We start from the raw sequence: 27,196 nt of genomic DNA on the forward strand, positions 1-27,196 counted from the left end.
GCGTATATTCGATGCCGCTCCACCCTTTTACCCTGCGCATATCACGCACTCAGTCCCGCCTCCCCCTACCGTGGGGACCTTACACGGCGACTTCGGGCTTCGGGAAGGCGAGGGGTCGAGTGACGATGAGGTTGACTCCATTGCCAAAGCGGAGGAATAACTATTATACTTTGCTACACTTTTCTTTTCACTCTGCTTCGGCGGACTCGCTGTGTTCACTACCGTATATGGCCACTACGGACGATTTCATGATTCGCCCGTCGCCTCGTTCGTCGCCGGTGTACAACTCTTGCTACACCGACTATCGTGAAAACACTCAGAGTGGGACAACTACGCGGTACTTCCGGCCTATACACATATTTAGACAGTGCATTAGAAACGCCTTACCCTGCCCATTGCGCTTGACTGCCGTGGTAGGTCCGTGTTTCCTTCGACGATGCTTTTCCCCCCACCCCGCTTTTTTCCCAAGCGGTTTTGCGGGGTGGACGGGGTTTTTAACGCACTGACGAGGAGCCGGACTTCCACCAGTAAGCTGAAGACGGCTTGCCTAGCATACATTACATAGCACTGTATGTACACATGTACCTAGGATTTTTTGGTGCCGGTGGTGAGACGGTGCGGTCGGCCTAATCAGCTCACGAAAACCGTCGAGCTGCTTGGCACGCTGTCGACTGCACGAGTGGCGTACGTGCAGCGCAGCAACCGGCTGTTCCGCTACCGGGACCTCGTCGGCAATCTACCTACCTACCTACCTACCACCACCACCACTGAGTACCGAGTACCGAATCATCGTATCAGCACAGAGCCTGTTCTCGTTGCAACGCATCCTATCTCGGCGTCTCCTCGCAACTATGTTCCGGGCACGACTGGCACCCAGGAATCTGTATACAAGAGTGTCTCGGGGTTATGCTACTGCATCGTCCCCTCATGCGCTAGTCTTCCTAGAACATCGGGCAGGCACGCTTGATTCGGGTTCTCTGTCTGCGCTCACCGCCGCAAAGCAACTTGGCGGAGAAGTGACCGGGCTCATCGTCGGATCTCCGGAAGACGTCAAAGGTGCTGTAGATTCGGCGAAGAAGTGAGAGCGCTAATCTATCCGGCACCTCTACGCTGAAACTGATCCCAGAGATGCAGACTGGACGGAATCACATCCATTCTGCATGCGGGCTCCCCACAATACTCGACCCCTCTCCCGGAGGTGGTCACTCCCCTCCTCCTACAGTTGCTATCGTCATCCCCCTTCACGCATGTAGTATCTGCCCACTCGTCTTCCGCGAAATCGATACTCCCCCGCGTAGCGGCCAAGCTCGACATCCCGGCCGTCTCCGACATCACCTCGCTCGAGCACGACGCCTCGTCTAATAGCACGACCTTTACGCGGCCCATCTACGCAGGAAACGCGGTCGCGACCGTCAAGGCGCCGTCCTCCATCCCGATCAAGTTTTTCACCGTCCGCTCGACCGCCTTCGCCGCCGCGAAGGAGGGCGGCTCGGAGGCGGAGGTCAAGCCCCTCGACGCCGTCGAGGTATCCGACCCTCCGATCCAGCACGTCAGCACCTCGCTCACCAAATCCGACCGGCCAGAGCTGGGTGCCGCGTCCCGCGTCGTATCCGGCGGACGTGCGCTCAAGAACGCGGAGACGTTCGAGTCGACGCTGTACCCCCTTGCGGATCTCTTGGGCGCTGCTGTCGGCGCATCGCGTGCGGCTGTTGACGCGGGTTATGCGGACAACTCGCTTCAAGTTGGACAAACCGGAAAAGTCGTCGCACCGGAGCTGTACATGGCCTTCGGTATATCCGGTGCAATCCAACATCTCGCCGGCATGAAGGATTCCAAGATGATCGTTGCGGTGAACAAGGTAAAGGAGCTTCACAATCACTAAAGATGCCGCCTCCTCACTGCGCCGTGTACAGGACCCGGATGCTCCCATATTCCAGGTGGCCGACGTCGGGCTCGTTGCCGACCTTTTCGAGGTTGTACCCCAGCTCGTCGAGAAGCTCAAGGAGTAGTAGCCATAAATATTGACAACTCATCATCTATATCATGTGACGGAACAAGCACAACCAGCTTTCCTCTGTTTGGCAAATCAGTCCATGAGTGGACGCCTCTGATGCGGGGACTGGCAGAATTTTCATGGATACAGCATGACACAATATCATAAGAACCCCTGAGTCATACAATGAGCACTCCCGCACGCCCCCCCCCCCCCCTCCCATTCTACGACAAGTCTGAACTTCTCATGCTGATACGGTCCACACGCGGACCTGGTCGTCGGTGAAGCCACCGAAGAGAGTCTGGCCGTCCGCGGACCAGGCGATCGAGACGCATTCAGGCTTGCGAACGTTTTTGCTCGAGGTGTCGATCTCGGGCGTTAGTTCATCGACAATGGACCTGGTGAGAGTTGGGTTTGATAAACACGGCGGCGTGCGATAGCGAACTGCAGCGACTCACTTGCTCTCAAGGTCGAAAATCTTGACGCAGGCCGCAGTGGCCGCGCAGAGCCAATAGCGGTTAGGCGAGAAGACAAGGGCATTGACGACGTCGCCAGCTTCGAGCGAGTACAAGTGCTTGCCCTCATTCAGATCCCAGAGCATGGTGATACCGTCCTTGCCTCCTGACGCCGCCAGCGAGCCGTCAGGGGAGACGGAGATCGTGTTGATATATCCGGTGTGGCCGTAGTGGTTGGTTTTGAGCTTGAACTTCTGCAGTTCCCAAACCTTGACGACCTTGTCCCAGCCACAAGAGACAATGACGGGGTTCATTACGTTCGGACTGAAGCGAACGCAGGACACCCTTCACAGGCCAGGCTACTCAGTATCGCGTACTTCATAGTAGCTGCAGAGCTCATACCACTCGGTGTGACCATCCTCCTTGATGTCGTACTTGCACTCGCCGAGCGTGTTCCAGAGCTTGATTGTCTTGTCGCGCGAGCCGGAGACGATTTGCCTGTTGTCCGCGCTGAACGAAACGGAAAGTACATCGGAGGTGTGGCCGACGAATCGGCGGGTGGTAGCGCCGGTGTTGAGGTCCCACAGGCGAAGCGTGTGGTCCCATGACGAGGACAGTGCGAACTGGCCATCGGAGGAAATGACGACGTCGGAAACGAAGTGGTTGTGGCCCTTCAATATGCGCTTCGGGTAACCGTAGGAGTCCTCATCGCGTGTGAGTTGCCAAACGATGATGGTCTTGTCTACCGACAGCACGAATGAGATATTGTGGTAATGCGAAAGCGGACTGATGAGGACTCACCGCGAGAGGCCGTCAAGATCATGTCCGGGTTCTCCGAAGAGGTCGCGATGGCGGTAACCCATCCTTTGTGGCCCGACAGGGACCCGAGGAAACGCAAGCTCTCAGACATGATGTTGGACGTTTGCCGCCGACAAGACTTGAGTGATTTTGGAGATGGAGGGGAGGGTTGCAGAGAGACCCGGGCGTGAGAACTACACAGCTGTTACCCACGCTCCATGCGTATAAGAATGTCGCGCCCAAACGTCTTCTCCTCACGACGCGGTCACGCAGCTGGTGAGTGCCTTCGCTTCGTTCTTTACACCCCCCTCGTTTCTTTGAATGATGTATCAGAAATATTTGCTACTTCAGAGGGTTCGCCCTATGAGACCATCAATTATCACCAAGATCTCTGACACCTTGTACATCCTTGCTTGTTGCTGCTTTTGCTAACGCGTGTTCCATGCAGACGCGATCGTGTCGCAGCATATTGCACCGCTTGTTCCTCTGGATGTTGCCTTTTTACATTGGTGGGTCTGTGTTTCCCCGGCATTAGTTCTCTTCCTTCTCTCGCAAGAGATGACTTTCATTCTCTTCCCCGTCCTATACGACCATGCCGAGGAATAGAGCAGTCCGTTCGCAACGGACTAGCGCTTTACGGAGCGCACAGTGTACTTGCCAGTGCCATTTCGTCTGATGCTCTCGCCTTCATAACTGTCACGTCACCTCAATCCATATTCTAACTCGCTTTTTAGTAGACATGTTGACGTGACTAGTCGTATCTGCTGCAAGAGGTGAGATGGTACTTCCATATCATTTAGCACAGTGCCCTCGTCGTGTTTCATGATGAATTTTCCGTTCTATTCGCAGTTTCCACTCTAGCGCCCTCCTCGGAGTACTCCCTCAATGCGGAACGTCTATATTCCCCCGCGCCGCGTTGAACCCATCTAACGTTGGCGCGTGTGGGCCGCCTCCGGGTGCGCTGGGCGGGAAGCGAGGGTTGGCGTGATGCGGGTTATAATAGACCTTCCTTTGGATGTCTGATCTTTCAACACACGAGTTTTATGTTGTCTCGTTAATTGCTATGATCATCCGCTGACGCACCTCGATGTTCCTCCAGGTTCTTGACCCATCGCTGCTGAACGGTCCGCGTGGAGTTCCCAAGGGACTCAGCAGAGCGCATGACTGGCTGAAAAGCGACGGGTTGTGAGCGCTGATGATTCACCAGTCGGATCCTTTCTGAATCATTCCCAGCACGTACTATTCACTATTATCGTGTACCATACCTCTGTCAATGCCTATCCTCACCGTGATTATTGCACATTGATCTCCCGCGAACATCGTCTGTGCAAGACCAGAGAATATCTGCGCAACGCTGTTGGAAGTACGCCGGTGTGTTAACCATGGGTCAATGACTCGATGGAGATGCTTTGCCGTAGGAAATCGTCAGCATGACCTTCAAGTGGGACCGGTCTGGAATACACCGTTATATTCGACGAAATCCTTGGTTCGCTAAGTATTCCCGGGATGCTCTGCGTAGTATCCTCGCTTCTGTTCGTGACCATCTCAAATCAGGCTAGATAGCATTCTTTCAGAAATGATTGTTCATAATGACCAAGAAACTGACAGATCGATAACCTAGTAATTTATAATTCACGACTGTTCCCAGTAGAACGGCTGTTCTCCGCCCGCGGGACGATGAAGTCGCATCGCGGATACGCTGTATACGGCTCGCCGCACCAAGCTAACCGCGAGAACCGACAACGAAGCGCACCTGTCATGTGATTGGGCGGCGGCGTAGGGCCCAAAGACCGTTCAGCTAGTTCAAGTTATCGGTTCCGTGACTCTGCTCATCATTTGCTCGTCAATATCTGGTCCGATTGGTGATGAGCACAGGCGAATCAACTCGCAGAACCCCCGTCATTAGTTTGTTTGAAACTGAGATATTCTGAATCTCGCTGACGCGTCAGATACGGACGCCAGTTGACACCGACCCTGGTATCGATGACGCTCTCGCGATGTAGGAGCTACCAACACAAGCAGATTACTGTTCTTGACATACGGATTGTGTCACGAAAATAGACTACTTGCCCTAGCATCTCCTGAACTCGAGATTCTGGCCATCATCGTGTCTTTCGGTGCGCGCGATGCTTGCAGACCTAAATCATTGACTCATCATCTACAATTAGGCAACACGGATGTTGATTCGTCGTAGTATGTCGTTTATTTGCGACTAGTCAAGACTTGGATAACCCGTTGCTATCGCAGTCTCAATATCTTCAAGATTTACCAAGCCCTCGAGCGCCATCTGGAGTCATTTCCCGAGGAGCGCGAACGTTATCCCAACTTCGACCCGAATAGGAAGCCTGTCTTGGCACGGGGTACAGATTTGCCCCTGGAAGGCGCTCTGCACAGCGCTCAATATTTCCATGGAAGGTTGGTCGTTTTCCGTGCGATACTATTTCGGCGCTCATCCACGCCCTCTCAGGGATGGCCTCGGAAACATCCAAGGACGGCATCCTGAACTGAACGTTGTGGCACCAGATGCTTCAGGTGTGCACCCATATCTCAACTTGTCCGCGAAACCCGGTTCGGAGGTGGTCCTCGACATCTTGCAAGCTCGGTCCAGCAGGAGTGTCTCTTACGTGGCCCTTGGCCCCCTCACAAACCTTGCGCTAGCACTGCGCACCAACGCCACAATCGTGAGGGAACGCATAGGACGGGTCATTACCATGGGCGGTGCCTTGGACGTTCCCGGAAATACCTCCCCAGTCGCAGAGTGTGCGCTCATTTGCTATTATATACTACCTCACACGTCACTGATTCAGCGCTTCTTCGAACAGTCAATTTTTTCGCTGATCCATTCGCGGTGAAAGAATTGCTGATGCCGGCCGACAACGCCAAGGGCTTCCCCTTAGAGCGTTTTGTTCTTCTCCCGCTCGACATCACCACGCCGCACGAGATGCGCTTTGCGGACTATATCGAGAAGGTCGACCCCGCGTTCCGGAACACAGGGACCCCTTCTATCCCTGGGGGCAAGCCTCCCTTGACGCACTTCACCAGCAGCTGGCTTGAACGTGCCCGAGAGGTGATGCTCGAGTTTGGCAAGGATGCCATTGAGTTGCACGACCCCGTGGCGGTGTGGTGCGCGATCGAGAATCCTCCTGTCGAAAACGAAACCGTCGGCGGTATTCCGCAATTGCAAGAAGGTTGGAGGGCGACTGAACGCAAGTTCGAGGTCGAGAGGTAAGCTCATGTGTTGAACCTACACGCCATGAGTAGGCCGCTGAGGGAGTTCATAGATTCGGCGAAATAACGCGTGGTATGCTTGTGGTCGACCGTCGGGAAGATGCTGGAGCGTACGCCCCTGGCGTCAACCGAGCCCAAGCTCAGGCCGAGCTCGAACACTCACAGACGATCAACCCTGACAATTTCGAGTCATTGGCAGTGCCTGCAGAGGTTGAGGTAGAAGCCGACTCTGCCAAACAAGACCACGGACGGGGCGTAGCATGCGTTGTGCAAACACCTGGATTCGACACAGCCGCGAATTTGCTATTTCAGCGCGTGTGGGGTATCAGACGCGAGTAGAAGAAAACAAATATTGGTTGTGAAGCATCCTTCGGGTATTCGGCGCCTTATGGATGAATCGCAGGCAAGGAAAGACGTCAGACTAAAGATAGGAACGGGTCTTGGATGATAGCCAAAATATGTTCGTGTTGTATGTCATGTACAGTCGTGATCGGAAGATATTCGTAGCCTTAGTCGCTATCGGTGCTGTTGTTGACCCACCATTGGGTAGAAAGCTGAGGGCTTTGCCAGGACCTTATGAACACGTTATCAGCTCAATGAAGTAGAGAGAATCGTGGGGCGGTGCTCACATGTTTAATCCGACGACGATCTCGCCGATAACACCCTCCTGGAGCGTCTCGCCGATGTACGTTATTTCCATGTCGGCGTTATAGTCCTCTGCTGACTGGTAAGGGTACCACTGGTCGTCCGCGTTCTTCGTCGCGTTCTCCCACGAAATCGAGTTCGAGCTGTACGGCGACAGCGCTGCGACCTCCGCGTAGAAATCCATGTCGAAGAAGAACTGGCCAGTGTGCACGGCGCTGCCATTCGCGAAGAACGATCCGTTGTCGGCGAGATAACCCTCGGGATAAACCTTCGCAGAGACGCGCGTTACCATACCATACAGCCTATGACAGTGCCCCTGCTATCTGCAGTAAGAAACTTACCTTGATATGGAAGTGGGGCGCGCGGCCACTATACCATCCCGGAACTGTGATCACGGATCACTCGTGAGAACGGGCTACGGAAGCAACCCGCGGGACAGGGTGACCTACCGATGCTGTACATCGTCAAGTGGCCGTTCGGGTCCGTGTAGAACGCGCCGCGCAAGAAGTTCTCCTCGTCGCTAATGAAATCGTATCAGCGGGGAACGCGTCCATCGGAGCCGGCGGCACTCACTCAACATCCGTATCCAACATGGAACCGGCAGAGGTGGAATCGGCTCCGGATGTGTAGTCATACGAGGCTGATGTGGTGGTCGAAGCATTGCCGCCGGTAGCGGTTGGCATCATGGACATGCTGCCGGTGATAGACATGGACGAGTTGTCGCCGCCAGGGCCCGAGCCTCCTGCTCCTGAGAACCCTCCGCCGCCTGAGAGCGCAGATCCGGTCTCTGCGATGTATCCGGAGCTAAGCTCAAACGTCAGTATCCATGCAGTACCAGATTAGAGACAAGGGTGTCTTACTAATAGCCGGTTGCGTTGGCGTGCCAGGCGTCAATCCAAGCAATGACCGGTTCGCAGGTCTCGTAGTCCACGAAGTCGGCCTCAACTTGGAGAGGCACTCCGCCCTGGCCCTGCGTGATGTTCTGACGGACTAGCTCGCCGAGGATATGATACGGGCCCTGCGGAACTTTGGGATCGGTATCACGAATCATGAGACTACAATTGGTCACTGTACCTGTGTCACCTCGGGCGTGAGCTGGCAAGACGCGTTGTTGCCAACCAGGCCGTCATCGCGCGGAAGGATGGCGCGCTTGCCGAGCGCTCCGGCAGCACGACGGCGCTCCGCATGACGCTTTGCGCGACGGGCGGCGATTTGGGAGCCGCATCGCGTGTGGAGTTCGCGCGTGCTAACCGCAAAGTTTCGGCGGTATTCAACGAGCTCTTCAGCCGTCATGTCGTGGTCGTCATGGGCGGAAACGGCCCGAAAAGCGGCTGCGCTCACGAGGACGGAAGCAAGGGTGGTGAAAAATCTCATGTCGAGTAGAGGAGTGAAGATTGGAGTTCCGTAGGGCTGATTTTTGCTGAGACTCGTATAGCCATTTTATATTGGAGAGCGGTCAGGGTCATGAAGGGCATCTCTTGGCGTAGAGGCCGCCGGTTGACATGGGCAGCGAGTTTTCTGACGTCGTGGACGGTAGCCTGCCCAGCATCGGATGGATGGACTTTCATTAGTTCCGGTGTCTCTTGCGCCTTCGCAGAATGCAGGCCGTGCGATTGGCTAACGCTCAAGAAGAAGAGACGTTGCACGGCGGCCATGAAACCGGGGAGGCCGGGGCACCGTACTGCGGCGGGCCAATGCTGAAGCACGTGTTGCCGTCAATGTCCAGCTTTGACAATGACGGTTTTTCGTGCGGTACCGGTACAGCCACTCACCGCGATCGGAGAAGCAACATAGGCAGCCGACAGCAATGCAACAATGTGAGACATATGCAAAGATTGGCGCGCGTATCGACGTCGAAGTGACCAGCTTTATAATTAGGAACAACGCGAGCTCTGTTTGTGGTGCGTTGTTCGGGATGATCCCAAGAGGTGGTGACTGGTATCCGTCCTGTACCATAAGGTCGACCATCACAATGGAGCCTTGCCATGGAGAAGAACTCCTGCGGAAACAACTCGCTCCATGATGGGAGGTCATGCTCTGGGAACGACGACCTGGTGAAAACGGTAGCGCTTATTCCATGGGCACGATTTCCGAGGTTCCCTCGAGATATCAACCGATCGTTGGTATCTTTTCGGCACCATGCCTGGTATTGACAGCGACTTTCGAAAGACAGCCAGCTAGATCGTATGCGGTATGTAGCATGGTCCGGCAAGATAGAGCACGGCGGTGGTTGAAGACAAGGTGTGTGATGGTGAATTTGACGGGATCTGCGCAACACGTGCCAACATTCCGGCGACGGAGTGCCTCGGAGTGCTTACTCAACGACAATTTGAGCATTATCAAAATCGGGCGAGGCTGCTCTCCCTCTATCCACACCGCCCAGCATGACTCGGGGCCGCAAGAAGGACCTCACCATCCCCGTCTCGCGCTCCCTCGTCACCCAGCGCGCCTACCGCGCACGCAAGGCCGCCTACATCGCCGACCTCGAGGACCGCGTCCGCAAGGTCGACGCCGAGAACATCCGCCTGAGGCAGGAGCTCGATGCCGTCCGGCAGCAGGCCCTTGCAACGGGGGGCTCGGGCCTCTCGTTTTCCCCTCAAACGGTGAGCCCCATCCGTTTGTGCCCTCGCGAGGTGCAACAGTCGACGGCCGGGCTCTGATCGTGTGCATATTTGTGCCTCGCCGCAGGTCGAGGCTACCAACGACCTGATGCACCACCTCGCTGCTACATCCCAGGCGCTCGCCCGCTTCCAACAGACGGCGTTCATCAACAGCCATACCCCCGCCTCCTTCCAGGACCTGTACGAGCATCCCCGCCCTTCGCCGCCGCATCCGACCACAGCGGATCATCCCGATCTGGGCTCCGTCGCTGGCCCTTCTCATCCGCGCAAATCGCCCAACGACCATCGCCTCAATCCCGACGCTGCGTTCGCGCCACACCACCTCGACGGCCTCTCCCACTCGCATCCCGCATCGCCGTTCTTTAACGGTAGAGACGGCCTGCCCGTACCGGGCCCGTCCACGCTCGCCGTTCCCCTCGCGGCGACAATGTCTTCGCCCCTCCCGGACACACGTGCACGCCCGGGCCCTCTTCGACCGTGGGAAGACGACGGAGGCACTCACTGGCACCACCTTCACCCCGATAGTGACCGGCTATACCGGTCGCACCCCGACGAATACCCTTCACGCCTCGCTCCCCAGCGTCGTCGCTCGCGACATGTGGATTCTCGCGGCGTTAGCCCGATGTCCGATTTCGTCGGACGGGACCTGGACGACGACGAGCACGACCAGCTCGAAGACGGCGAGGGCTCGGACGACGATGAGGACAGGGCTTTCATCGAAAGTCGCATGGCCGCAGCTGCCGGCAAGATCCGTTACGATGCCTCATCGCGGATGGACTCAGAACCTAGCGAACGGGCCGAGCGCACGGTCAGCAAAGATGGGCCCTCGAAGCTTCCGACGTCCAATTCGGGCACGCTCAACTCCTCCGCAACCGCGCGGGTCGCCTTAATGCCTCAGGATGGGTCATCGAGCGGCAGATCTATTCTGTCTTGACGTATGCCGCTTTCATACCCTTTCACGTACACGACCCCGGGACGAACCTCTTTCGACATTCCTTTCGGCTTCTTGCATAATATCTATTTGGACTCGTGTATTCGCCTATGGCCGCCGCCTCGTTGCATCCATACGCTCGCTACGCCCACCCTGCTACCACCACCGCTCGTTTTCCCCTCCCATATACGACGCAGCCGTGCTTCCACTACTGTATGCGTGATCTGTCCTACTGTTGTATTTATTTATGGTCGTGTTTTCCTATACATTTTCACACCACTTTTCCGTCATCGAGATGCACATCTACCTCAATATTCCACGGACGTGCATACATGTATGGCCATATACGACTTCATCTTTATTTTGTGTTAGTTCCTGTTTGGCTACTAATTCATGATATCGTATGTTGTAATACTGGTACACCAGGATGTAAGGGCATTTGTGCGATATGTCACGGAGGTGGGGTATGATACCACGGATAATATATGGCCTTCGCAAAGAGCCGTAGACGATGCAACAGAGTTAGAACCCGGATGGAAGCTCTAAGGGGCAAAAGACACCCCTGAGTGTTGCGCTGACTTTAATAGGGCCGTGGTGCAGCGATATCTTCATACTGGCGTGCAGCTGGATGTCAAGAGCTGTGGTGGGAGAAAATAAGCAGAGGCAATGGCGCAGGTATGTGGGCACTAACCTGGTCGAGTAACATTCGCGGATCCTTGACAAGCGTCGTGCCACTTTGTCCCTGTAATACGGTACATATTGGTGGAACCGTGGCTCGAGGCGGTAATGATGGCTCACAAGTTGGATCGTCGCCGTTCTTCTTCGCTACGTACGTGAAGTTCATGGGCACCTGCAGATCTGCATGCCCATGCGGCTTGATCTTCACGCTTGCCATCTTCGCTGTACCGACCTTTGCCTTCGTCTCCAGGTCGGTCATGGTGAGGTTAGCGCCTTTCATGATCTTAGTCGGGATGTAATTCTTGTGAACGTCGATGTGGAGGTTGACGTCGGCGAGGAACGAGAAAGAGGCTCGGCTCGACGAAGAGGGCGCGGAGAAACGGGGAGAAGGGACGACGGCATCGGTTATGAGAGTGATCGGCGGTGGATTGAAGCTGAGGGCAGGCTTCCGGGGTATGAGGAAGACACCAAGGCACACTATCAACGCACTGGAATATGAAGACTATCAGAACCGTGGAGAGATTGCATGGATATGATCGTACAGGAAAAGTATCGAAACAAAGCCCAAAAACTTCGGATTCAAGCACCAATCCGGAATGTCGCAACTTCTTCGTGGTTTGTCGTCGAACGCGGTCTGTTCAACCTGCGCCGGTAGTGCAGGGGTCGAGGTTTCCAATGCGCCCAGCTTCTCAGGAGACCCATCAGCAGACACCAGGTAAGCAGGAGGAAGAGCTGTCCAACTCGGACGATGGCTCTGTTCCGTTCCTAGACCTGGCACGTTGCTGGGGAAGGAGGACATCACCGTTTGCTAAGCACGCCCAGATCGCGATCGTTAAATATGGCGAAGACGTCGCGAGATGTCGAAAGCTATAAAGTAGCGCGCGCTCGCAGCGCATCCATGGACCGCTTTGCGCTCGAAAACTCGCCGGACCAGTCGTATTGGATGATTGACAGATTCGCAACGTCAAAAGCCATCGCGTGAGAGTACGATGGCGACCCTCGAGCTTGGCGTCGTAAAATCCGTGTGTTGACCACCAGGACGTAGCCCAAACGTAGCCGCACAATGTATGCCGGTAATCATTGACAAAAATTGCGTGCAGCAGCCAATTTAACAAGGGCGAGGCTCACAAACGCAGGTCGGAAGCATGCAAGGCGGCAGGGAACTGCAGTAAAGCGCTTAAATTACGGCCCGGCGCTCATGCATTGACGAAGCTGCGCCTTCGCCGCCAGTGACATGGCGCTGATCCAGTGGCTGTGAAGGTCGGCATTCAAGAGACACCTGGACACCTGCGACTCAACATTCCCTCGCGATGCAACAAGAGTAGGCATCGAGTCATTGAGTACAACATTCAACAAACACAGCCTACATAATGCACGTCTGTCGACTCCCCGCGTGGTTGTCGCCGCTCGATTCTACATAACCTCTCAGAGCATCCGGCAGAAAACTCTTACTGCTTTTCGTGACAAGGATGTATGCTGACAGCATCAGCGCCTTCTTCGGGATTACATAGCACAACTCACGAGTGCAACGGCGTCATCGAAATTCGACAGCAGTAGGACACCATCCATTGTGTGGCCCTTTTGCCCTCTCCACCCCTACACCGGTCAAGCGACTCCCGGACGGATAGCGCAGCGTTGGAATATCCATGGATCGCGCGGAACACCCTATTGAAAATCCAGCCCTGCAGGCGCAGATAGACCCGTTGGACCAGGTACGTAGCCAGCAGTTCTACGGCGTCGGATTCAAAGTCTAAATGAGGTCTGACAACACGGTTTCCAGCATCTCAACGCTTCGGATGGTATAGACAAGGATTATCGCTCATCCTTGCGCAAGCTCAGCCGTCTTTGCGGAGAAAGTGGCCTGCTGCCAACCGCATATCGATTATCGGGAATCGTGAGGTCGGACGACGAGGCGCCGTACTCCGCTGGTGGATTCTCCGACGTTTGGCGAGGCACTCATGGCGATGCCTCTGTGGCGCTCAAGATCATTCGGCTGCACGCAGGGGATTGAGCTAAATATGTAAAGGTACGATGGGTCCGTGATCGCACGTCGTCCCGCTCTAACGAGGGAGGCATCCAGGTCTTCTGCAAGGAGGCCGTGATATGGAAGCGACTTGTTCATCCCAACATTGTTCCCTTTCTCGACGTCTCCTCTGGAATCCAGGCGTGCATCGTCTCACAGTGGATGGAAAATGGTGATGTCATGTCTTATCTTGAGCGGTTCCCGGATTCCAGTCGTCGAGAACTGGTATGCACCCCCCATGCATATCGTTCCACTGCTGTGCCCTCATAACCCGAGAACGACAGATCCTGGACATTGCTCATGGGCTGGAGTACATGCGTGCGAACGGTCTCATACACGGTGACATGAAAAGTGTTGGTTCATAATCATCGATCGAATCAAACGCAGACTGAGGGCGGTCCAGCGCAACGTTCTCGTGGACGCAAAAGGTCGTGCTCTGCTGAGCGACTTTGGTCTCGCTGCTACCATCCTGGGCACGAGCTCGCTCGTGTCATCCACAGGAGAGTCTGCGAACTGGGGTACGTGGCGCTACATGGCTCCGGAGTTATTGGATCCCAAGGTGGAGATCAAGGTTCTGACCATGAAGGCCGATACTTACGGGTCTGGGATGACCGCATGGGAGGTATGGAGTCCAATTCGGACTGAGCCCTGACGGGGTGATGGAGCCTTGGTAAAGATGACACTATTTCCAGATATTCGACGGCAGAGTCCCTTTCTACGACGTCCAGAGTATATTTGCGGTGATCACCAAGGTCATGGACGGCACCCGTCCAGTGCTCCCAAAGAATGCTCGCGGTCTGGACAACGATATGCGATCGGTGATACAGGCCTGCTGGCAAGCCGATCCCACCGACCGCCCTTCCGTATCCGATGTCGTGGGCCAACTGACAAATGACGAGAAACTCTCAGATAAAGAATTCGGTGTCGTAGTTCAGATCGCTCAGGAGCTCATGTCGGATACAACGGGTCGGTACCCGAGCACGCACGCACTCTCAGAATATTATCTGATTGATGATTTTCATCGATCCGCTTTCTTGTGCGGCTTTAAACACCAAAGAGGGACTCCACGAGAAACTACAGTTGCTACAACAGAGCGGCAAATTTCGTCTCCAGCCACAAAAGGTCCAGCTTAATGCGTTAGTCATGGCTCTCGGCGAGAAGGCCCGCACGAGCCCGGGCAGCGCCAGGATCATCGCACGCAAACTGATAGCCTCGTTGGCCGCTGCTATCGAAGACTGGAGGACAGAAGTTGCACAAGCAGTATCGGACATCAGGTGCAATCTCACAGATCGTACATGACTTCACTCTACTCAAGTGGTCTCATCAATGACACGATCTTGCAGGGTTACTGATGAGAACTTCTCCCGGTTGTATTGAATTGCTACTCTTCGTTTCCCTCTCTCCAGAAGGGTCATATATCGCCTGGGCTTCCGCGCAGTACACCATATACATACAGAACTCGGACGCGGTCACGGGGGAGGAAACACAAGAGTCGAAGTCTTTCGAAGGGCACAGCGGTGCCGTTACAGGCGTCTCGGTCTCTCGCGACGGAGAGCGCGTCGCCTTATGCTCACGCGACGAGACAGTCCGGCTCTGGGACATGCGGACAGGCGAACAGTCCGGGACACCGCTTCTGGGGCATAAGGGGCCGGTGTCCTGCGTTGCCTTCTCGCCCGACGGCAAGCACATTGTCTCTGGCTCGCACGACCGCACGCTCCGACTCTGGGACGCCCGCACGGGCCGGGCCGTCGGCGAACCTTGGCGAGCCCACACTGATTGGGTTCGGGCCGTCGCGTTTTCGCCCACCGGAAAAGGCGTCGTCTCCGGATCCGACGACAAATCTGTCCGTATCTGGGACGTGGACACGGGGAAAGTCGTCAAAGAGTCGTTGCAGGCCCACCATCACCACGTCCGCGCCGTCTCCTATTCCAACGATGGCGAACGTGTCGCGTCCGGGTCTGGAGATGGCACGGCACGGGTCTGGAACGCTCGGGCGGTGAAGGCGGTCCTGGGCCCCTTGCAGGGGCACGAAGGCACGGTGGGCTCCGTGGCATTTTCCCCGGACGGAAGGTACATCGTCACGGGCTCGGACGACCGTACGATCTGGATATGGGATGCGCGCACGGGAAAGGCTGTAGTTCCGCGACTGGGAAGGCATGAAGGTCGCGTCCAGTCCATCGTGTTCTCTCCCGACGGAAAGCGCGTCATCTCCGGAGGCGATGACGGCCTAGTCAAAGTATGGGATGCGGAGATAGATTAGCTTACTTGTCGCAACCCTTTGCGTGGAATAATGCGTTATCACGCGGGTTTGTTCGTAAAGGGATCGACGCCCCGCTGTTTTGTTTGAAACCGCAATAAATCTCACGGGTAGCGCACCCTGAACGCGTTCCGGGAAGCTGCAACCGACCAGTGCCCGAATTTCCCGCCATGCCTGAGGATGAGAGACAATAATGTATGGTAGTTCAAAAGCAACGTGGTATGTGCCCACAAATACGGGATAGCCTAATGCACTCCAGGGCCGCTTGACTAGAGCCGGGGAGGCGGGCGAGCACCACAGAGAACGAAGACAGAGGTCAGATGTCGGTCGATGGAGCATACTTCAAGTGCCTACGCGAGCGAGTCGCGGATACGTGAAGGCTAACAGTGCAACAGGTCACTGATGGAGTTGACAGAACATCGACAGTGATTTGATCCAGGGACTGCGCTGAGTAGAGAGCTGGAGATGCGTGGGCGGGCAGAGGCAGGCGGTGTGGCAGTTGATACGAGCGCGATGCAACAAGAGTAGGCATCGAGTCACTGAGTACAACATTCAACGGAGCAATCAATATGTTTGTATTTATATAAGACTCCGCCATATCCATACTGCGTCGGAGTTCGTCAATCGCAAAGCTACTACTCTTGAACTGAAACGACGCACATCCGTCAAAGGTGAAATCAAGCGCCAGTGGAGGTCGGCAGCGCCGTCACGGTCCAGGTAACGACGGTGGTTTTCTCAACCATCCACGGCGAGTGATCGGTGAGCGTGAAGTACTTCTTGATTGCGGTGAAGGTTGCTGGGATGGCGGTGTCCGTGATGGTACCCGTCACACTTTCAACCGTCGAAATTTCGGTCGCGGTAGGGTTCTGCAAGTTCGTGAGGTCGATACAAGTGTGGAAGAAAGGTCGAGCAAGGAACACGCATAACGTACGGGAATGGCGAAGGCCACAGAGGCCAAGGCGAGGAGCGAGACGAAGCACTTCATGATATATTCGGCGTCGGCAACGGCGAGTCCGTCTGGTTGTGTGCACGAGATAGAACGATAGAGTAGTGCGCACGATAAGCTAGCGTGAAGTATGTTCGGTTTATATGACCGTGCAGGACCAGCACGAGATAGCACCACACTGCGATGTCCAACATCAAGTGCGATGCCCGCGCGATTGTCTGAGGTATTCCGCATGGTCAAGGGCGTATGATTTGCGCATATTCACGCCAGGGACAGCGATGGGCTTCGGCGCAAAAAAGATGCAATACGGCGTGGGTACTCGTCCCAGGGCGACAACGGCGGATTATCGTCATGATCGGAAGCCGCAGTAGATTTGCGAGAAGCACATCATGGCGATTCCGACCACCGGATGCGACTTCGCGGTGTTCATGACCTGACACAACCCTCCGTTTCGTCCCATGCGCCTGCATGAGGAAAAGCTCAGGGGTTCGATGGGACGTTTGATGCGGATTGGATAGCAATGATAATACCTCGCATCGGATCGGCCCCGGGAGATGATGCCTGTGAGCGTTTTGTCGAGATGATACAGTAACTTAGGTAGATGGAGCTTCGTCATACTCGTTTCGAAAATATCACTACATAACTCACAAATCGTTCCGAAGCGTACGCCTCTTAATCTCTAGGGACATCATATATCCGGTTGGACGTATTCGTGATAACAGACATCGCTGCTTGGTAGATCCTGGGTAGATCTGTGAGAACATTGGTAGAAGCTCCAAGACGAGAATGACACCGACGTTTCTGCGTTGCTCACAACCCACGGCTAGACAGATCCTGTCGATCGCTGAGCCGGGCGCCTTTCCTGAGAATCTCTGAGAATCTCAGGGCCCTGAAGTTGCGTCCATGCCCAAGTATGAACCCTTGCATTGGCCAACGAAGAGCTCCAGATGTCGGTGGGAGTACAGTATGGGAACAGGGCGTCGCCCTCCGAAGATCCGGTGCCCATTTAGGGTTAGAACCCGACGCGTGTGCGGGGACGGCAAGGGACAGTACAGGTCAGCATCATCAGCAGATACCGATTGTGCCCCCCGAAGATGTCCCTGTATAGATACCCGATGGACCACTTTCCTCCTGTTCCTGTTCGTTCCCGATGCTTCCCGGCGCTTGCTTCAGCGGCAAAACGCTGTGCTTGGTAAGGTCATGGTCAAACACGAGTCCAGAAATACCAGACGAGCATACCCGTTCACAGTATAGAACATTGAGGGGGATCACGTCATTCAACTGACTCCATGTTAGCAGATGCATTCTCAAGCGAAATATACGTGAAGTTCAGCTTGTCGAAAGAGCGTTCATGACAGCCGCCGTGACGCGTGAGCTAGAGGAGGATGGCAGCGGGCCTGTAACTATTCCGATATCGGCGCTTCACCCAGATTTCTCCCACGAGTCCTGCTTTGCTTTCACACCCATCACCCACTACGATCTCTGCTGATCTCAGTCCAACCACCTACTGCAATCGCAAATCATCCCGTTTACTTTTTACTGAACAGGCACAATCGATTAATCTTAAAGTTACTCCGACACCATCACGGTTGAACGTCGTCCGACCGGCAGTGAAGGCAGACTCTGAGAACTTGTGGTGAACCTGGACTTCACGCGATCTGAGAGCATCGCTCAGGTCGGTTTTCTGCCTATTGAGACACCCGTGCGCCAGCGCGCGTGAGAGTGTCAGTGATCCCTTCGGCTTTCAGGCGCCCGCTGGGGAACGACTCGCAGGTAGAGTCGCCCTTGCGCACTCGTACCCAGCAGCTCTAACAAAATTATATCAGAATATAAGCGCCCTTGTGGAGGTCGTAACTTCTGAGTTCCTGAAAGCGCGTACGACTGCTTGCTGCGACACTATCATTGACCATTTGTTCCATAATCAAGCACAAGTCGCCTGTTCCTTTCGCCACCACCATATGCGGCACAAACCCGCCTCTTTCCTTTCCTGTCATGCACCCACATCGCTGGATCTGGGGCTATCTCTTGCAACTCTCACAATGACAGGGTCCGGGGCAGCCACATAATCTTCATCGGGTTTCCGCCATTGATGTGTTGCGTCCGAAGGTCGTGGCACCAGTTGATCGCTCATTACGAACTTCTCGGAGATTTCTTCCGTCTGCGCGGTCCCGACGTCCGGATGTGAATATCGCTCGTTCCTTTTTGGTGAAGCGCGGCTGCCGAACACGACCAGAGGCATGTCGGTCAGGCCGACGACGCCAAGCAGGACACATTATCGCGCATTATTGCCGCTCTCACGCACGCACATTACGATCATCGTTCGTTCGCGTCGAAGTGCCTCCTAACTGCGGGGGACGGGACCGCCAAGGTCATGAAGCGTCCGACGGTACCTGGCTGAAGGCCTAGTGACTTCTCATACCAGGACATAGGCAAGAGATGGAGGCATATAAGGAGTGCTCGATGGGCTCGGAGTCTCCAACCCGCTCAGAGACATCCGTTCGGGTTTCCTCCCATCCGACTTCCAGTTCTTCACTTCGCGGAACGTCGACCTCTTTATTCACCATGGCCCGCTTCCAGCCTCTCGCTGCCTTTGTGACTTTGTCCACGGCCCTTGGGGCTTTGGCCGCCATCGGCCCTGTTGCCACTATCGACATCGTTAACCGCGAGCTTGCGCCGGACGGCTTCAACCGATCGTAAGATCTTTATGGAACGCCTCGCGCATCGACTTATAACTTCCGCAGGACTGTTCTCGCCGGAACGAATGGAGTCGGCACATTCCCTGGCCCACTTATCACCGGTACCAAGGTGAGATGATTGATTTCGTTATGTTTGTCACAAGCTCTAAATCGTGTCCTTCGGTAGGGCGCCCATTTCAAGCTCAACGTCAACAACAAGCTCAATGACACTACGATGCTGAAGTCCACCACTATCGTAAGTTTGCTGCTTCAAAATTCAAAGGATATCTATTCACGATCATCTTGCAGCACTGGCACGGTCTCTTCCAAAAGGGTACCAACTGGGCCGACGGCCCGGCCTTCGTTAACCAGTGCCCGATTGCTAGCGGCAACTCGTTCTTGTACGACTTCACCGTCCCCAACCAGGCTGGCACTTTCTGGTACCACTCCCACTTGTCTACCCAGTACTGTGACGGTCTTCGCGGTGCACTTGTTGGTCAGTGGCTCAGGTTTAATCATTGCAGTCATCCTGAACCTGACGCTACCGGCAAATAGTCTACGACCCCCTCGATCCGTACAAGTCCCTTTACGATGTTGACAACGAATCCACCGTCATCACGCTCGCGGACTGGTACCATGCTGTAGCCCCGACTATCGCGGTTGGTGTCGCGGATTCGACATTGATTAACGGACTGTGAGTTGGGTTGCCTCGCTTAGTGCCTACAGCTGACTTTCTTTCATCCAGGGGTCGCTATGCCGGGGGACCCTCGTCTAACCTCGCCGTGATCAGCGTCACCAAGGGATTGCGCTACAGGTTCCGTCTGGTTTCCATCAGCTGTGACCCCAACTTCACCTTCCAGATCGATGGTCACAACTTCACCGTGCGTATATGTTCTGAAGAAGTATCGCCTAACGATGACTCAATGTTCACGCCAGATCATCGAAGTCGACGGCGTCAACCATCAGCCCCTCCAGGTCGACCAAATCCAAATCTTCGCCGGTCAACGCTACTCCATCATCCTGAACGCCAACAAGAATATCGGCAACTACTGGATTCGCGCAAACCCGAACAACGGCGCCGCACAAGGCTTCGCGAACGGCATCAACTCCGCCATCCTGCGCTACGTCGGCGCGCCCGCCGTTGAGCCCACGACGACGCAGGCCAACTCGACTGCGCCGCTCGTCGAGACCTCTCTCGTCCCGCGGGAGAACCCAGGCGCACCGATCCCGGCCTCGCAGCGCTGTGTCGACTGCGCGGACGTGAACATCAACCTCGCGCTCGACTTTAACCTCAACGGCGACTTCAATTTTAACATCAACGGCGTGACCTACATCTCGCCCACCGTTCCGGTCCTCCTCCAGATCCTCTCCGGCGCGCAATCAGCCACGGACTTGCTCCCCGCCGGCAGCGTCTACACGCTCCCGAAGAACAGTACCATCCAGCTTACGCTCCCCGCCGGCACGACTGCTCCCGCCGCGGGCGGACCTCACCCCTTCCATTTGCACGGTGTACGTCTTACAATCTCCCCTCCGTCTTGAATGAACACTCACCCTTTCCAGCACACCTTTGACGTTGTCCGCGCCTCGGGCCAATCCGACTACAACTGGATCAACCCGCCTCGTCGCGACGTCGTCAGCACGGGACAGACGGGCGATAACGTCACGGTAAGCACGGCGTTCCATCCTGTATTTCCCGTTTCCCTTACCCTCGAGCCCGTAGATCCGATTCACCACCGATAACTACGGTCCCTGGTTCCTCCACTGCCACATCGACTGGCATCTCGAGACCGGTTTCGCTGTCGTCTTCGCGGAGGACACGGGCGACGTCTCGTCGAAGGTCGCCGTTCCCCAATCTTGGAGCAACCTTTGCCCCACCTACGATGCTCTCACCGGTGAGTCGCTGCCGTCTCCTTCGCTAGTGTTTCTGAGGGCTGACGTACTTGCAGCTGACCAGCTCGGCGGCGAGGACTAAACTATTAAGCAAGGCCAACTTGACGATCCCTACCGATTTCCTATCTATTTGTAACTTTTATCGACGCGCATACTATACTTTCTACACGGGTCTGAAATGATTTTGGGGTTTTCTTGGCGTATTTTCGTTACCTGTAATGGTGCAGTAGTTACGATTGAAAAAGCAAGGGGAAAGAAGTAGTGCAGCGTAGTGTATATGAATGCACATCAAGAAGATTGAACAGTCGTATAATAACGTTCGTTGACAATGAAAGGAACCTTCCTTGAGTCTGTCCAGTTTTGGCCGTACTTAGACGAGCCGCCGCCGCGAGCGCTTCTTTTGCGCTTCGTAAGTATGTACAGCCACACCCCTTAGCAAGTGCCGTTGACTGCCCACCTTGCCGCACTTATCAATCCCTCCTCGCGCGTTCGGTGTAGCGCCGGCTTCTCTACGTTCATCATATGTAAGATGCATGATGCATGATCTCTGTTGAGCCTCCTTCGAAACAATCAACATGTCCACTTGAATTCATTCCAGGCTCCTGGCGTTAAGCTGTGCCAGCACCACGATGCTCTGCGAGGACGCTCGTCATTGCTTGTCATGAATCGGGTGGACATCTGCCCCTCGACGGTTCGCGACCTCTCCGACGTCACACGTGCGCCCCGGTAAATACATCCGTTACGGCATTCGCGAGCCGAAACCGGATTAGCAGCGAGGCGAAACACCACATTCGCGACGGCTTCGGCAACGTCCCATTGAATCCGAAAATTATGAAGAACCTGGACCAGGACGATGCCATATGGGCTACTGGCGATCGGCGGCCCTCCTAGGCAGCGCTGGCTGCTCTTATTGGACTTGATCCCTCCGTGCTGCGTCATGATCCGCCTCTTCTCCAGGGTGGTCAGGAGAATATCGAAGCCGAGCCAGCGTATAAATGGTGTGCGGTTGTGTGTAGCGTATTCAATCCACTTGTCCTCCTCGCCTCTGCAAGCCGGAGACCCACCACTCCAAAATGCATCTCTCGAGTGCGTTCGCTGCAATCGCTTTGGCTCGCTCTGTATTGGCGGCCCCCTACACGCCCTCCGGCGGGCTGGGGACGAACTCGACGCCGCCAGAGTATGTCTACATGAGCGATTTCGACTTCCAGTCGCTGGTCAGTGGATTATATGCGCTCGTCTTGCCCTTTCTGACTGGATCCTCGTAGAACTTGGGACTTAACCAAGAATGGATCGAATTGGACCTGTTCCATCATGCCCTCGCGAAGTTCTCCGTGGAGGAATTCGAAGAAGCCGGACTCAACGCCGAAGATCGCTTCCTCCTGGAATACATGGCCGATCAGGAGGTCGGGCACGCCACCCTCATCCAGAACATGCTCCAGGGCAAGGGCGCGAAGCCGTGCAACTACACATACCCTTTCGAGACCGTGCGCGAGTTCATCGACTTCTCCATTGACCTCACGCGCTGGGGCGAAGCGGGCACCTACGGCTTTCTCTCGCACCTAAACTCGCGACCGGCTGCAGCGCTTCTGACGCAATCCATCGCGACGGAGGCCCGTCAGCAGATGGTGTTCCGCCAGTTTGAGGGTCTGTTCCCGATGCCGGTGAGTATCGTGTTTTCCGCGCGTCCCTTTCGCTCCCTGACCCTCGACCTTGCCGTCCAGACGTATTTCCAACATTCCATAACGCAGTCCATGCAATGGACGCTGCTCGCGCCATATTTGGTCAGCTGCCCTTCCGATAACCCGCACATTGATTGGCAAAATTTCCCGGGTTTGAACATCACCGTACGATAGTCCCCATCCCGTCCCGGCACGTTGCTTATCATATCTCCCTCCAGAACAATCCGAGCCGTGCACCACTCGTGAACACTACCGAAGCGGGTAAATCGACATTGCCCGCCATTACGCACAACCGCACCGACCCGCTGACCAAGCCCGGCGACGTCCTCCATCTCGTATGGGAAGAGCCAGGAAAGAAGGTTGGCTACAACTCGTCCTATATCACCAATTCGACCGCCGGCGAGGCCAAGTACGCTGCGTGGATATCGCAGCTGAACACAACCTACACCCCGCTGTACAACATCAGCGGCACGAGCGGTTATACCAATCAACCCGGCGGTAACATCTTTGGCGGCAACTCGGCGCCGACGATGAACGCTACGGTGTTTGTCTTGATCGTCGATGAAGATTTGTACGTGACACCGTTTAATCTGACGATGCTCAACGAGCACGTCGTTGCTGGACCTGCAATGTACCATGCTGCATAATACGCAGCCAAACAATCAAACTGTATAATATATTAATTTCCATGTATAATCATAAACTCGTTAATTCATACGTACATCAAATCACTGACCGTTGATACGTCCGTGCCTTACAGCCGTTTTCGAAAATCATGAGCGCGGCACCAAAATTTACCTGAATTGAGATGGTAGTGTGGTTTCTAGACGTCCTGATTTGTTGTGCTCTACAACTCCTCAAATCGACCGCGACTAGCCAGGGTCCCGATGTGGCCGCAACCAGGCTCTGCAATGGGCGCACATCATGATCTTGCACCAGAACCACGTAATTCTCTGTCTTTTCTTGGCTTCGTCACCATGCACTTACTGTTATTAGACTCGCAGGCCCATGATTCCTGGCCCACTCAGTCCTCGTCTCTCACTTTCCCCTCCGTAGTCCGCCCATCATGGCCAAGCGTGATGAGTACAACGAGGAGAGGATTGACCGCGCGCTCGAGGACGGGAAGACGTTCTTGACCGTTCTGGAGAATCTGACGGACGGTGTATTCGTCTGCGAACCCCTCCACGCTGCAGTCAAGCTTGCGAAACAGATTCTTGAGATGGTTGAGGTATGCCGGACCTAATCTCTGCGACTGGATGCCTCTCCTCAACGGAAATACACAGAAAGTACGCAAGAATACGAAGGACTGCAAGGAGCTCGCTCGCGATATCTTCAGATTGATGTTCGTCATCGTGGAGATCTTAAAGGGAAAGTCTGAGGAAGATGTGCCTCCGCGATTGAAGAACCGCCTCCAAGATGTAGCTCGGTGCGTGATATGGCGTTAGAACACTGCAGGTTCATCATGTTCGGCTCCTTGACAGCACACTGCTGGACGTTAGAACCGGCCTCGGAGAACTCAAGCTCGACCAGACCTCCACCTTCAGATACCTGCCTAAGGCGCTTCTGAGGCGCGATACCGTAGGAGAGAAGATTTCGGTATACAAAGACAGACTCACTAGCTCCCTTCGACAATTTCACGTACGATTGTTTTGCTTCGCAGTATTACGGAGTCTTACTAATTTCTATTACATTACCAGTTCGCAATCACTAACGATATCGTGCTGGACATGCGCGCAGGGTTTAACAAGCTCGAAGAAACGATTCGTAGTGCTGGCAAGAACACAGATGCGCCTCAGGTTAGACATAGCTCTCCTTGTCTGCCACGCACTAATCCTCCGTCGTTCTCAGGCGACGACGAACCTCAGCTGCCAAGTATCCTCGGTCGTTCCCCGCCCTCCAGCTCATTTCTTGGGAAGAGATGATGTCGTAGACGACGTAGCCCGGAAGCTCATGGGCACTAGCCAACAACACGTAGCCCTTCTTGGCACGGGAGGGATTGGCAAGACGTCCGTCGCACTGTCTGTTTTGGACAGCGAACTCATCAAGTCTTCGAATCATCGCTGCTGTTTCATCCGTTGCGACAGTATCCTAGGAGCTGCAGCTCTCGTCCTTGCCATCCTCCAGGTACTGGAAGGCAAGCCCCCTACACAAGATGGGGACCTTATGGCCAGACTCGTGTCCTGCCTCAGAGCTGCGGGACCGGTCGTCCTTGTGTTGGACAACTTCGAGAGCCCTTGGGACACGGGGGGAGCTCGGGCGGATCTGACTGACGTGCTACGCGCGTTAGTCACGTCACCGAACGTACAGTTGGTGGTGACCATGCGAGGTGATGCTCCGCCCGCAAAGGGAGAGATCTCGTGGACGACCGTGTTCCTTCAACCCTTGTCGTTGGCATCCGCCAAGGAACTTTTCCTATTGGTGAACCCCGACACCTCGAATGAAGAGCATCGGGATCTTGGTGCACTGCTCGAGCATTGCGGTGGCTTGCCCCTGGCCATCAATCTCCTGGCGAGCCTCAAGGGGACATTACCCTGCTCCAGTCTGCTCCGACGGTGGCAGAAGCAGTCCACCGCTTTGCTCAGTGCAGAGCACGAATCCGCAAACCGCCTCACGAGCTTGGACGTATCCATATCGTTATCCTTGAACTCCACAGCAATGAAACATGTCCCGGAAGCTATGGAACTCCTAGCCGTGATTTGTCAGCTGCCGGACGGTATCAAGGGGGGGATCGAACAGCTCATTGCGATGGACCTTGGTTTGGATGACGTAGATACAGCTTTATCGGTGTTGTTTTCGTCGGCCCTAGCTTTCAGCGCTCACGATGGAAGCATCCAAGTGCTCTCTCCTGTCCGTCAGCACGTCATGAAGCACCGTGCCCTCACGGTGGCCCAGCGCCAAGGACTCGTGCGGTACTACATCCAGCTGGTTGATGAACACGCTGACAAGGAACCTGGGCACGACGGGTTCAAGCAGGCCTACCAAACACTCGTGCCGGAGCTTGGCAACATCATTCACTTGTTTCGGCAGGAACTCGGCTCGGAGAATGTCCCCCCAGGCATTGCCCAGGCCGCCTTCACGTTCACTCGTTTCCAGGACTGGTCTCGGTGCTCTACCGAGCTCATCGACGTATTACTCGCACGTTGGCCAGAGTATGATGTGCGTGCTCCATATGCCGACGCGTTGGCTTCCCGGGCGAAATTGTTGATGCGAATGGGCAAATATATGCTCGCCCACAACGACCTTGAGGCTGCACTACAAGAGTCCACCCGCGCCGGTGATCAATCGGCAATGGCCAGGTGCGAGCAAAGCCTAGGAGACATACTTCGCATGTGCAACGAGTACATCCAGGCGATCGAGAAGCTTAATCGGGCCCTCGAAATGTTCTCCGAGGTTGGGGACAAGCTCGGGATAGCGCAATGCCAGCAAAGCTTGGGCGACATCCACTGCATGCGCGATGAGTACGATCAGGCCATCGAGAAGTTTGGTCGGGCTTTCGAACTGTTTTCGAAGATCGGACGTGGTATCGGGGCGGCGCAATGCCAGAAAAGCTTGGGCGAAATCTATCGCATGCGCCACGAATATACCAAGGCGATCGAGACGCTCGATCGGGCTCTCGAGTCGTTCTCTAGTATGGGAGATCGGCTCGGGGTTGCGCAATGCCAACAAAGCCTGGGCAATGTCCATGGCATGCGCGACGAGCATGACCAGGCGATCACAAGGCTTAATCAAGCCCTTGAGATATTCTCCGAAATTGGACATAGGCTCGGAGAAGCTCAATGCCAGCGTAGCTTGGGGAACATCCTCTTAAACCGCCGCGAGTACGACCAAGCGATGGAGAAACTCACTCGGGCTCTTAAGATCTTCGCAGAAATCGGGCACCGGCTAGGTGAATCGCAGTGCCAGCAAAGTCTAGGCGAGGCTCATCGCGTGCGCTGCGAACACGACCCAGCGAGAGAGAAACTCACTCGCTCCCTTGTGGTTTTCTCGGAGATCGGAGACCGACTGGGAGCAGCACAATGCCGGAAAAGCATAGGCAGCATCCATTGCATGCGCAATGAACTTGGCCCGGCCATTGAAGAGCTCACTCGGGCGCTCGAAACGTTTACTGAGATCGGCGATCAGCTCGGGGTAGCGCAGTGCAAGCAAGGCCTTGGCGACGTCCATGTCGCGGGCAAGGAGTACGAGCCAGCGATCAGGCAGTTCACTCATGCTCTCGAGACCTTCTCCCAAATCGGATACCGCCTTGGTACATTGCAAACTTTGCAAAGCCTCGGGAACATCCAACGGATCGACAAGCAATACGATGATGCTAGGGGGAGTATCCATCGGGCGCTTGAGCTTGCGTCAAACATCGGGGATCGCTATGAAATTGCATGG

General features: G+C 55.2%; 12 protein-coding genes across 12 annotated transcripts; 8 read left to right on the top strand and 4 right to left on the bottom strand.

Annotated features, from left to right (window-relative positions):
• Positions 1-761: 761 nt before the first annotated feature.
• PUNSTDRAFT_141976 (guanine nucleotide binding protein beta subunit) lies at positions 762-3,400 on the bottom strand. Its single transcript, XM_007381165.1, has 5 exons — positions 3,250-3,400; positions 2,851-3,190; positions 2,452-2,793; positions 1,912-2,391; positions 762-1,856 (listed from the first exon to the last, which is right to left on the bottom strand). The coding sequence occupies exons 1-4, from the start codon at positions 3,356-3,358 to the stop codon at positions 2,238-2,240; spliced, it is 945 nt and encodes a 314-aa protein (XP_007381227.1). The 5' UTR covers positions 3,359-3,400; the 3' UTR covers positions 762-1,856; positions 1,912-2,237.
• A 1,829-nt stretch (positions 3,401-5,229) lies between these two features.
• On the top strand, positions 5,230-6,813 carry PUNSTDRAFT_42879 (nucleoside hydrolase; the record flags this gene model as incomplete). Its single annotated transcript, XM_007381166.1, has 7 exons — positions 5,230-5,245; positions 5,322-5,363; positions 5,415-5,439; positions 5,494-5,661; positions 5,714-6,006; positions 6,069-6,471; positions 6,528-6,813. 7 exons carry the CDS (start codon positions 5,230-5,232, stop codon positions 6,811-6,813), a joined length of 1,233 nt encoding a protein of 410 aa, XP_007381228.1.
• Positions 6,814-6,983: 170 nt separating this feature from the next.
• On the bottom strand, positions 6,984-8,493 carry PUNSTDRAFT_131862 (aromatic compound dioxygenase; the record flags this gene model as incomplete). Its single annotated transcript, XM_007381167.1, has 7 exons — positions 6,984-7,047; positions 7,104-7,387; positions 7,461-7,504; positions 7,569-7,639; positions 7,693-7,923; positions 7,980-8,137; positions 8,194-8,493. 7 exons carry the CDS (start codon positions 8,491-8,493, stop codon positions 6,984-6,986), a joined length of 1,152 nt encoding a protein of 383 aa, XP_007381229.1.
• Positions 8,494-8,665: 172 nt separating this feature from the next.
• On the top strand, positions 8,666-9,311 carry PUNSTDRAFT_118980 (uncharacterized protein). Its single transcript, XM_007381168.1, has one exon. The coding sequence runs from the start codon at positions 8,718-8,720 to the stop codon at positions 8,979-8,981; it is 264 nt and encodes an 87-aa protein (XP_007381230.1). The 5' UTR covers positions 8,666-8,717; the 3' UTR covers positions 8,982-9,311.
• A 191-nt stretch (positions 9,312-9,502) lies between these two features.
• On the top strand, positions 9,503-10,973 carry PUNSTDRAFT_50598 (uncharacterized protein; the record flags this gene model as incomplete). Its single annotated transcript, XM_007381169.1, has 2 exons — positions 9,503-9,722; positions 9,808-10,973. Coding segments are annotated over 2 exons (1,087 nt in total), but the record flags the coding sequence as incomplete, so codon positions are not given.
• A 132-nt stretch (positions 10,974-11,105) lies between these two features.
• Positions 11,106-12,309, bottom strand: PUNSTDRAFT_141980 (uncharacterized protein). The gene is made up of 4 exons (XM_007381170.1): positions 11,892-12,309; positions 11,470-11,837; positions 11,363-11,413; positions 11,106-11,309 (listed from the first exon to the last, which is right to left on the bottom strand). Exons 1-4 carry the CDS (start codon positions 12,146-12,148, stop codon positions 11,194-11,196), a joined length of 792 nt encoding a protein of 263 aa, XP_007381232.1. The 5' UTR covers positions 12,149-12,309; the 3' UTR covers positions 11,106-11,193.
• Positions 12,310-13,468: 1,159 nt separating this feature from the next.
• PUNSTDRAFT_62770 (kinase-like protein) lies at positions 13,469-14,024 on the top strand (the record flags this gene model as incomplete). Its single annotated transcript, XM_007381171.1, has 3 exons — positions 13,469-13,597; positions 13,657-13,725; positions 13,776-14,024. Coding segments are annotated over 3 exons (447 nt in total), but the record flags the coding sequence as incomplete, so codon positions are not given.
• A 699-nt stretch (positions 14,025-14,723) lies between these two features.
• PUNSTDRAFT_98918 (WD40 repeat-like protein) lies at positions 14,724-15,705 on the top strand (the record flags this gene model as incomplete). The annotated part of the gene is made up of 1 exon (XM_007381172.1): positions 14,724-15,705. The coding sequence occupies one exon, from the start codon at positions 14,724-14,726 to the stop codon at positions 15,630-15,632; it is 909 nt and encodes a 302-aa protein (XP_007381234.1). The 3' UTR covers positions 15,633-15,705.
• Positions 15,706-16,306: 601 nt separating this feature from the next.
• Positions 16,307-16,614, bottom strand: PUNSTDRAFT_131866 (uncharacterized protein; the record flags this gene model as incomplete). The annotated part of the gene is made up of 2 exons (XM_007381173.1): positions 16,307-16,495; positions 16,561-16,614. The coding sequence occupies 2 exons, from the start codon at positions 16,612-16,614 to the stop codon at positions 16,307-16,309; spliced, it is 243 nt and encodes an 80-aa protein (XP_007381235.1).
• A 2,523-nt stretch (positions 16,615-19,137) lies between these two features.
• Pslcc6 (laccase) lies at positions 19,138-21,222 on the top strand (the record flags this gene model as incomplete). Its single annotated transcript, XM_007381174.1, has 10 exons — positions 19,138-19,268; positions 19,317-19,380; positions 19,438-19,506; positions 19,560-19,746; positions 19,806-19,944; positions 19,996-20,131; positions 20,187-20,759; positions 20,811-20,915; positions 20,971-21,142; positions 21,197-21,222. 10 exons carry the CDS (start codon positions 19,138-19,140, stop codon positions 21,220-21,222), a joined length of 1,602 nt encoding a protein of 533 aa, XP_007381236.1.
• A 991-nt stretch (positions 21,223-22,213) lies between these two features.
• PUNSTDRAFT_63460 (Rds1 protein) lies at positions 22,214-23,466 on the top strand (the record flags this gene model as incomplete). Its single annotated transcript, XM_007381175.1, has 4 exons — positions 22,214-22,354; positions 22,406-22,801; positions 22,862-22,984; positions 23,038-23,466. The coding sequence occupies 4 exons, from the start codon at positions 22,214-22,216 to the stop codon at positions 23,464-23,466; spliced, it is 1,089 nt and encodes a 362-aa protein (XP_007381237.1).
• A 419-nt stretch (positions 23,467-23,885) lies between these two features.
• PUNSTDRAFT_42884 (uncharacterized protein) lies at positions 23,886-24,530 on the top strand (the record flags this gene model as incomplete). Its single annotated transcript, XM_007381176.1, has 4 exons — positions 23,886-24,047; positions 24,103-24,245; positions 24,301-24,415; positions 24,480-24,530. The coding sequence occupies 4 exons, from the start codon at positions 23,886-23,888 to the stop codon at positions 24,528-24,530; spliced, it is 471 nt and encodes a 156-aa protein (XP_007381238.1).
• Between the last annotated feature and the right edge of the window lie 2,666 nt (positions 24,531-27,196).

Source organism: Punctularia strigosozonata (assembly GCF_000264995.1).
Source record: "Punctularia strigosozonata HHB-11173 SS5 unplaced genomic scaffold PUNSTscaffold_3, whole genome shotgun sequence".
Lineage (NCBI taxonomy): Eukaryota > Fungi > Basidiomycota > Agaricomycetes > Corticiales > Punctulariaceae > Punctularia > Punctularia strigosozonata.